Source organism: Amphimedon queenslandica, unplaced genomic scaffold (genome assembly GCF_000090795.2).
Source record: "Amphimedon queenslandica unplaced genomic scaffold, v1.1 AMPQUscaffold_12715, whole genome shotgun sequence".
Classification (NCBI taxonomy): Eukaryota; Metazoa; Porifera; class Demospongiae; order Haplosclerida; family Niphatidae; genus Amphimedon; species Amphimedon queenslandica.
This window is the reverse complement of record NW_003547049.1, coordinates 2,053-11,805: the sequence shown is the minus strand read 5'-3', so window position 1 is coordinate 11,805 and position 9,753 is coordinate 2,053. Positions and strand designations below refer to the sequence as shown.

Here is a 9,753-nt window from a genome sequence, read left to right as displayed (position 1 = left end):
TGAAGAAGACAATAATGGAAGCAATGAGGACCCAGGCGGAGCTGGTATCGTTGTACCTATACAGTGGATGCGTCTGATTGCATGGAAACTAGGTGCAGTGAGAATTAGCTCTTTTATGTGAATCTACTTACTATTTTTATGTAGCAATCGCTATGATCAAAGCACCAGGACTCTGAGGACTGGTTCTCTGGCTCAGAAAATAAAGAACTCAGACTATCATCTGCCATTTCTGATAATGAGGCACCTGACAATCAATCATTCAATCAATTCAGAATTTCACTATTTCAGATCAGAATCAATGAATGGAAGCCAAACAGTTTCAGCCTAGCCCACTATAGTCATATCATATCATTTCATCAGATGTGAAAACTTCAATCATAACTGTGATTTAAAAATACACACACACACACACACACACACACACACACACACACACACACACACACACACATGCTGCATGCACCCAAAATAGATCTAAATTGCTACACTTGAACATGCAGCTCGTTAATTAAAATAGGCTATTCTGTTCCACTGTTGTTTTTAAGTAGTGGCGTTGAGAGATCTGTGCTCTGTACTCCTGTTGAACTTGAAGTATTGATTATTAATTCAGCATGAGTTCTCGATCGTAGTAATGAGCCGCAGTGCTCTTTTGACTATAAAATACAAATAAAGAATTGCAAAGCATGAAGCAATTTTCATATTTAAAATACCTCCAGATATTCAGATTCTTCCAACTCCTCCTACAATCACAAACACATAAAAATTAATAATAAAATTATTGTTTGTTTATATCGTAATACTTGATTCCTTTTAGATGGCAGTGGAGTGCTCAGTGGTGTTGCAAGATGATGCATCATTCCCCACAGCATCTGATCCTCTACTGGTGAAGTCAGTAACCAGTTGCCTCTAAACATCAATGGGCCTTTGCTGTTCAAGCACAACAACCTGCAATTATGATTATCATTAAGATTATGCCAAGGGTACTTTTTTGTGTATTAAAAGTTCCAAATACCTTGAAAAAGCTTTAACAAATGGTTGAATTGGAGTGATGTACAATAATCCATAGACAACGACTGTCATGATTCCAGTAATACCAATCATCATGATAGCACCTACAATCTGAAACAGGAGCCTCTCAAAATACGACTATAAAAAGGATAATAAATAGCATCAGATAATGTGTATATTTTATATTACTGCTGCTTACTAGAGTTGGCAGGCGCAATTCACAATAGCAGAGTCCTTCAAATGTCGAATGAAGATTGCACTCAGAGTTTTCAGAAGCAACAAGCAGTCCAACAGCAAGAAGACTCCAAAGGCCGCTATTGATAATAATTATTAACAAATGTCTTAGTTTCTATTTTAAGAAACATACCAGACTCCATGAACTGGTACAACTCTTGCAGTGTCCTCAATCCCAAGCTTATACTCAATGTAGCAGCCAACATGGTAGAGGATAACAGCAACAACTGCAAAATAGACAAAAATGCACATTAGAAGGCGCTAACAGTCACACTTCGAAAGGAAGAGGATCAAATTTAATGGAGGCACTGCCAGAATATACTTTCTTTGAAACAAGAGTCCTCCAGCGAGCTATTGCCTCAGGCTCTGTTAGAAAAATTAAGTTTTTGATAAGCAGAGGTTGCCATCCAAATGGGCCGTGTGGCCCTGACTACCTGCGTCCACTGATGCTAGCTTGTTACATAAGCGATGAAAAGAAGAGAAATGATGTCATTGAGGCTCTACTCCAGGTAGGGGCTACACCAGGCCTGACTGATAAGCATGGACGCAGTGCACTGTACTATGCTTCCTGGCTGGGACTAGAAAAACCATTGAGTCTCTTACTGAAATCAGATGACAGTAACTTGACTAGAGGAGATCACAAAGAAGGAAATACTTGTCTTCACATAAGTGCTATCTGTGGCAGGCTAGAAGTACTCAAGATGCTTGTACAGAAAATGAAAAGAAATGGAGTTAGTTTAAACACTCGTAATCATCAAGGTCACACAGCTCTCACCTCAGCCTATATCCATAATAAAATGGACTGCTTTGAGTACCTTCACAATGAAGGAGCACTACCACGCCACCACTGGCTGGACTTTGCAAGAATCATAGCAAGAAGGCCTACGATAAACCGCATAATCGAGGACAGCATAAGAAGCAATAAAGAAAAAACACTTCCGCCTATAAGAACAACAGGCATAGTAACACCACAGCACCCGTCTAGTGGGATCATAATTGCCAAACTGCTGGCAAAGACTGCACACAAGAAACACAATGAGGACATTTATTTAAGAAATAACAGGCAAGTCCCAATAGATGCCGACTGGGTTGATACTATTGTTGGATGCCGGGCCTCACCAGTAGAACCACTGACACCAATTATCAGTCTATCTACAATCGTATCGGCTACGACGCGACTTAAAAACCTTCGCAAGCGATGCTCAACAAGAACATCAACTCCGACATTAAAGGGAAACTTGCAACAAAACAATGAGGACACAACTCACATCCAATCAAACAAGCACCCCAGTAATCCACAAAAGGACATCCAGCAGTGATAGCAACTAGTGATGCAAGTATGCCATTGGCTATCTCGTTTGCATTGACTGAAACAGTTCTAAAGTAAAGCTAGAAAAAATACAATAATAATTTCAGTATAATAATAGTAACCAATGATGTAAATTAATAGTTGTAACAGTTTTAAAAAAAGCAAATATTATACTTGCTATTACAATAGCTAAGATTATCTATTCTTGCAATATAGCATTAGCAAATTAATGATAGTATCTCTCCAAATTATACAACTATTATGCATAATGCTAACTTGAGCCCATGTTGCAATAGAAACAGCCACAATCCCTCCAGTGGCAGTTGCTAGTATCATGTTAAGAGCAATGATGGATGGCACACCATGGAATGGTATTATATTGTACTCTCTTGAGTAAGCTGCTCCTGGATTAGATGCTGCAAAAATGTCATAAAATGGTATTCACAATGACTATGCATACTTACACTGCAAGCTGTTAGTTGAGCCACAATTAAAGGCAAACCTATACAAACAGAGTAAAAACACCTAAAACAGCATTCATAATAGCAAGGGATCAAAGTATGGGACAATTGATTGTAAGCATGGCAAAAGGTGCTAGTTTTCCATATATGAATAGTGCAATCACTAACCAGCAGAACCAAAGTATAATGACACCCAAAGCAGCCTCTCCAACTCTCTCTGAGCCTCCATTAGCAGGATACATCCACTCAATGAAATTCCTGTACTTATAATGTCAACAGTATCATCAATAAGTTCATATATTACTTTGGTTGCGGAGTTTCTCCAATTTCTGCATATGATGATTCAGCCTTTAAAATTTAAGATGACATTAATATTATCATAATTATTTTAATTATTGTTACACACTGATGAATCTGGTGCTTTTTTAGTCCTTTTATCCCTCCAGTGCTGTAGTTTCACCAACAGACAAATAACAAGACTTGCCACACCTCCTACAATAGTACTAATAGTATATAGCTCAAATTTTAAGTTATGACCACATTTAAAATGGCTCCGAAATTACCCCAAATTTTTATTACATTTTCTGATACATATTGATGTCCTTATGCTATATAAAAAGTTTGAGCTGATTCCAACTTAAATTTTTGAGTTATGGTCATTTGAAGAAATGGGGCAAAATCTGAAAAATTCCCTGTACTATAGCCCATGGTTTTTCCAAAAAATGGCTCCAAAATGACCCCTAATTTTTATTAGATTTTCTGGTACATAATAATGTCCTTATGCTACATAGAAATTTTGAGGCAATTCCGACAAGAAATTTTAGAGTTACGAGCATTTCAAACTTATGACTTTCAACAACAAAAAGGCTCTGTATCAGGCTATGTATAGTAATTCTACTTACCAACTAAATGTACAGCCCCACCACCAGCAAAATCAAGCACATACATCTTATTGCCAAGGGTTAGTGATGTACTATTGCAACTAAATGGACATTGATCTTGAGTAGCAGTATCCTGACCATCTTGACAGAAGCGATATGGTGAAAGCGTTTTGCAGTGATCAGACCATATAAGGAAAGTTATCAGTGGATGAATGATACCCTAATGAGTATAAATAAAGCAAACACAAATTCCTTGATAAGAGAGATAAGAATAATAAAGTAAACATGATATTCTATGCTGCTATGATTCCATCTATCGCATGTAAATAAGAGTTGAAACTTACACTAATGACAAAGGCACTGATAAAGGCAGCTGGAAGGCGTAGCTTGTAACGATTAGTTACTAGACAGCCCCCAATAATAGTAGCAGTGTTACTAGCAAAAGTAAACTAAAAAAGAGAAGTTTTAACATTAGTATAAAATCGCCTATACCTTGAAAAACCAGAGAACAGGGTCTGATATTTGAAAAAACTGTACGTGAAGACCTTGAGGCGAAGTATATCTCGCTATGGCTCCAAATCCGATCAGAAAGAACCCAAACGCACTCGCACATGCATCTATGTATTTCTACATCGAAAGATAAGTTTTATGATAACATACACAGGCTAACACAGCTGTTGTGTTTGTTATACTAATAATATTTCATATACTAATAATGTTATATACTAATATTTCAGTACATCATGGAGGAATGTAAATTGTACTCTATTTTTATTATTATTATTATTATTATTATTATTATTATTATTATTATTCCTTATTGAAGAAGTTACTCATAAAACTCTTGATGTATAAGGAGGTATTTCATGCATATTCTACTGGACTAGTCAACCACTAACAACAACTCACGATTATCACAACGTGACGCTGCTCTCTCAGATCATGAGCAAATGATAGCTCAACTAGCATGAAGCCTGCTTTCTAAAATAAAACAAAACATAAGGATAAACTGTTTATTGAAAATATTAACAAGAGAGAATAAGTAAACAAAGATAATGTCCAAATACAAAGAAGAGACAAGTCTTAGCGGAGGAGGTCTTACCATAAAGAACACGATCATGGCTGCAATGAGGACCCAGGCTGCACTAACATCATTGTACACTCTTGAGGTATCGACATTCAGGCATACAGACTATTGAAAAAGAGAGAGTGATGAGCTCACACTGTATCAACTCACTCACCCAGTTGTAGTACGGGCACGACTGATAAGAGAAGCAGTTTGAAGCAGACATCCTTGGTCCTTGCAAGAAGTCTTTGTCTGCTGGTCTGCTTTTTGCATAAATTTACAACCTCAGCTGTTAAAACCACACCCAGTTTTACAATGACCACACCCAGTCATCACGTGACTAAAATGTGCTAGTATATTGTTGTTAATAAACTTCATCAACTGCAACCTCAAAGATAGAGAGGGCAAGAAATAGATAGGTAGCAACGTAATGTCGATTGAAGAAGCCGCTCCTGTCACAAGGCCTTTCATGATGGGCCCCAACGGTCCCTCTGGTCCTATTCCTAGCGACCCCGGTCAGCCACAGGCGGGGTACTCGGTACCTGGAGTTCTACAGTTCATAAAACAAGAGTTTGGGCGGTTTGAGAGAGAGAGGGCCAGCTGGGAAGTGGAACGTGCTGAGTTGCAAGTAAAAAGACTCTCATATTAATTCTAAGTACCTAATTTGGCTTAAACTCTCTCCCTCTTTCTGGCTTTTCCTTTTCTTCATTAGGGTAAAATAGCTTTCCTTCAAGGCGAAAGAAAAGGCCACGATAATCTAATGCGTGACCTTGTGAGAAGAATAAAGATGCTGGAGTTTGCACTCAAACAAGAACGGTAATGTTCCTCCTCCCCCCCTCTCTCTCTCATTATTGCCTGTAGGCGTAATTTTAAATTTTTTAAATTTTGTTTAAAATTGTAATCTTAATGTGCTACCTATTTAAAAGAAATCCAAGTATTTTTTGTGTATTCGTAATTTCTTTAACTTTTATTAAAATGCCAATGACCCCCCCCCCTCTCTCTCTCTTAATATTAGCAATAAAGTATATAAACTAACTCATGGTACTGATTCCGGTCTTTCTCTCAAGCCGCCTCAGTTAGATACAGAGACGAATCCTGGTACGTACATGTACATGCATTATCTTTATGTGTGTATGTGTATTGTATTATGCACATATATAAGTTTATATGTATTGTGTGTGTGTGTGTGTGTGTATTTGTGTATGTGTGTGTGTGTGTGTGTGTGTGTGTGTTTGTATATTTTGTGGTGCGCACATTGTAGTCTCTTGTACTAGTACATTTTTGTGTTTATTTTATGGTCCATTGGGTCTGTTAACATTCTTTAGTGACAGAGGAAAGCAGTCTTCCTTCTCTAGTCAACCAGAAGGAGAGCAGACAGATACTAAGAGAGTAAGGGAGAGAGAGAGGAAGGGAGGGAGGGAGGGAGGGTGGAGACAGAGGGAGAGAAAGGTGAGAGGAAGTCAAGGAGGAAGTGGTAAAAATAGACCTAATAAATGAGAGGAGGAACCATGCAATAAAATATTATTTTCCTGTACACGTAGTTATCTTCGTGAAGTTGGTTTTCCTGACAATGTCCTTGAAGCTAGGGTAGCCCGACTTAACTTATATCGGACACTAATGAGCAGTTCGACCAATCAGAATGAACCACCTCTACCACCACCTGCTGTGGAAGCAGTAAGCATATGATGTGTACATGTACATGTATGATTATTTTTGTAGCCTTCTGAGACTTATTCTCCTAAGCCACCACACCCACCAGAGTCTAGCACTGGTTAGTAATAGTTATTAAGTAATAGTTATTAAATGTGTGTATGCTGTATAAGGTGGTGGTAGTGACATAGTACCTAATGGTACTGACATGCAAGAACAGATAGGAGGAAGAAGAGATACTGAAGGTATCAGAGAGAGAGAGAGAGAGAGAGAAAGAAAGAAATTGCATTGTATTAAGCTACATGTATGTGTACCGGGTATTTTCCATATATCCTTTTTTCATATTTTCTACAAGTCTTTTGCATACAATTGGATGTCTACACCTCTCAATGCTAACTGCTTTCACTGTACCTATTGTTACTCCTTTTTGTAGCTGAAAGTGAAGATGATGCTGTGAAACAGGTTCAAAACACGTTTGATTTCTTGAGCAACGAAGACAGCGACGATGAAGACGAAGAAACCGAATGGCAACAAGTGGCCACTAAGGTACGCTTCACTGCTCGTGAGTGTCTCATTGTGGGTGTGGTTTCCTCGTAGGACCTTTTCCAAGGATTAGAGAACACCACAGAGCCAGCAGGGCTGGACAAAGGTGCCATAATGGACGGAGACTTTGTATATGAGGACAGGTACTCCTCAAAGTCGGATAATCCTCCTGACCTACCTATTGGTGAAGGTAAACTATACTCATTAATGTACATGTACATGTGTACTTTTCATGTTATTATATACATGTACATGTATAGTGCATGTAATGTATTCCTCAATTATGTTTATTTGTCTATTGGCTCAATAATGAAGGAAAACGGCTCATTCATTCATAATGCAACAGTTATAAACTTTAGCTGTTATACACCTGCATACACACATGTATCATTGAAGTCTTCATTGATTTTGTACATGTACATGTATGTACACAGGTGTCAGATCTATGCATTGACTGTTTATGCAAGTGTTATGTGCATCATTCAGTTGTATGATATAATACATATATGGTTAATAATCCCCTAACCTAATACAGTAATGCCTACAGTAAAGGGACATGTACTAATATTATTTTGAACCTCATTTACAAATTTGGCATATACATGTAGCATGGGGATGTACATGTACATGTACATGTACATGTACATGTATATGTTTATATACATGTACATGTACATGTATGCATGATAAGGTTTTAGATGTATAGTTGTACATGTACTGCATTCAGTATAAATAGAACTTAGCACAGTCTCGTTATGCAGTGTTGCGTATGTTTTTCCTGTTTAAAGTGTCACTGTGTTAACGAACTTTATTGGCAACATCTTGAAATTTGTATGGCTGGCTGGCAGCTGGCTGTTCACTCTATATTGATATCTTTCTCTTTAATCTCCCCCACCCCTCCCTCTCTCTCTCTCTCTCCTTACTTGATCAATGTATATAAAGTTAATTTTAGTATACATGTACATGTAATTGAATTTAATTATTTTTATGTTTTTTTAGAAGACAATGAGTGGGAGTTTAAAAGACAAGTTGAGAGATATCAGGAATACAAACGATCAAATAAATCCAAAAACATATCATCACGTAAGCATAATACATATACATGTGTACATATACATTTACATGTATTTTAAAGGCCCACCACGTGAGCAGTTAAGACAGTTGCAGCAATACGCTAATACTAATCAACCTGCTGAGGAGATGTCATCAGTAATGGGTCTAATGGGGATGCCAGTGAGAGGGGTATGTATAATGTAGTACATGTACCTTTGTGTATATCATGTTTAATGTACATGTATGTTGTATGTGCAGTGTGGTTTACATGTGTATTTGTGTTTGTGTTTAGCATCATGATCTTGAAGGAGTTAGAGTTAGTCCTCATCGTATACCTGATGAGAGACCAGAAGTATCACTGGGCATTGGTGAACTAGTATCAATTGCTAATCCTTCTGACTTTATTATGGTATGTACTACATGTAATACATATGTCAGTTAATTTGATTGCTTCTTTTCTCTCTCTTTTTTTCTTTCAGAATCCATCAACTAGTGGTAGTTCCAAGCGTTGGGAGCACAAGTATACAATGAGGAATCATTACGATGCTGTGACTTGTGTCCAGTTCCATCCAATGGACGATATGTTGGTCACTGGCAGTGAGGATGCTACCATTAAACTATGGAGCATTCCCAAATCATCTCAAAAGAAGTAGAGCTAACATTCTCCTTGTCTTGTATTCTTATTTGCTTTACATGTGCTCTACTGTATATTCTATTTCCTCTCTGACTCTCTGTCTCTCTCTGACTCTCTCTCTCTCCTACATGTATATTTAATGTTATCTTGTATACTACATTTACACTTGTATTAATGCATATACATGTATACATGTATATACGTATGTATTTTCACTCCTCTAGGTCAGCTATCATAGATGTTGAGCCAGCCTTTACATTCAGAGGTCACACTGGTCCTGTCCTCAGTCTTGCTGTCAGTTCTGATGGTGAGGTAGTCTATAGTGGCTCTGCTGATGGACAGCTTCGCATGTGGCAGACGCCAAATGATCTCAGCGACCCTTTTGATATATACGGTCAGTTTCTAAATCAGTTTTAAAATCATCCTTCTAGTATACATGTACATGTATGTACTTATATTTTATTGTATATATTTATAGATCTTGATATACAGAAAGGAGTATTAGAAGGTCACACTGATGCAATATGGGGTCTGGTTTTCAACCAGTCGAACGGTTTACTTGCCTCAGCTTCGGCTGACGGTCACTGCATATTGTGGGACCCTGTCAACTCGTCTCAGATCAAGTCGATAGTCTCTGAAGAAGGTAATTAATGGATGCAGTATTTATTGTACAGGATGTGTAACATGTAGTACATAGTTGTGTGTAATGCAATAAATTATCTCATTAATCAGTGTGTAATGAGGATTTAATGATGATGATGATGTATGAAATAATTTTAAAAATATTTTGGTGATTGCATGAATGCATGTACATGTACATGTACCTGTATATGATTAAGTTGCTACTTGTACATGTGTACATATCTATCTATCATATTTCACTCACTCACATTCTCTCTCTCTCTCTCTCTCTC

At 37.6% G+C, this 9,753-nt stretch overlaps 2 protein-coding genes across 4 annotated transcripts in view; one reads left to right on the top strand and one right to left on the bottom strand.

The window, feature by feature from the left end:
• Positions 1-346: 346 nt before the first annotated feature.
• Positions 347-5,256, bottom strand: LOC105314644 (ammonium transporter 1 member 3-like). The gene is made up of 18 exons (XM_020003233.1): positions 5,135-5,256; positions 4,996-5,085; positions 4,803-4,874; positions 4,386-4,520; positions 4,238-4,342; positions 3,915-4,113; positions 3,419-3,504; positions 3,317-3,360; positions 3,181-3,270; positions 3,016-3,053; positions 2,828-2,967; positions 2,511-2,631; positions 1,376-1,469; positions 1,208-1,322; positions 1,013-1,146; positions 801-945; positions 711-740; positions 347-653 (listed from the first exon to the last, which is right to left on the bottom strand). Exons 1-18 carry the CDS (start codon positions 5,183-5,185, stop codon positions 519-521), a joined length of 1,824 nt encoding a protein of 607 aa, XP_019858792.1. The 5' UTR covers positions 5,186-5,256; the 3' UTR covers positions 347-518.
• A 68-nt stretch (positions 5,257-5,324) lies between these two features.
• Positions 5,325-9,753, top strand: part of LOC100632305 (striatin-3-like) — a 6,470-nt gene continuing 2,041 nt past the window's right edge. Inside the window, exons 1-15 of one of the 3 annotated variants that reach the window (XM_020003241.1) lie at positions 5,325-5,587; positions 5,672-5,775; positions 5,975-6,057; positions 6,285-6,348; positions 6,501-6,633; positions 6,679-6,730; positions 6,783-6,854; positions 7,043-7,155; positions 7,207-7,342; positions 8,155-8,235; positions 8,288-8,394; positions 8,498-8,614; positions 8,685-8,854; positions 9,064-9,233; positions 9,318-9,482. In XM_020003241.1, coding sequence (XP_019858800.1) covers positions 5,390-5,587; positions 5,672-5,775; positions 5,975-6,057; positions 6,285-6,348; positions 6,501-6,633; positions 6,679-6,730; positions 6,783-6,854; positions 7,043-7,155; positions 7,207-7,342; positions 8,155-8,235; positions 8,288-8,394; positions 8,498-8,614; positions 8,685-8,854; positions 9,064-9,233; positions 9,318-9,482 — 1,765 coding nt within the window. In that variant the 5' untranslated portion in view covers positions 5,325-5,389. Of the gene's footprint in view, positions 5,588-5,671; positions 5,776-5,974; positions 6,058-6,283; positions 6,349-6,500; positions 6,634-6,678; positions 6,731-6,782; positions 6,855-7,042; positions 7,156-7,206; positions 7,343-8,151; positions 8,236-8,287; positions 8,395-8,497; positions 8,615-8,684; positions 8,855-9,063; positions 9,234-9,317; positions 9,483-9,753 lie in introns of all 3 variants that reach the window. The other 2 variants (XM_020003240.1, XM_020003239.1) reach the window with 2 other exon arrangements.

Coding starts and splice junctions, on each gene's coding strand:
- LOC105314644 (XM_020003233.1), bottom strand. CDS start 5,185: ATGTCTGCTTCAAACTGCTTCTCTTATCAGTCGTGCCCGTACTACAAC. Junction 4,521..4,802: donor AGCGTCACGTTGTGATAATC/GTGAGTTGTTGT, acceptor CTTTCGATGTAG/AAATACATAGATGCATGTGC. Junction 741..800: donor TGCCATCTAAAAGGAATCAA/GTATTACGATAT, acceptor TTGTGATTGTAG/GAGGAGTTGGAAGAATCTGA.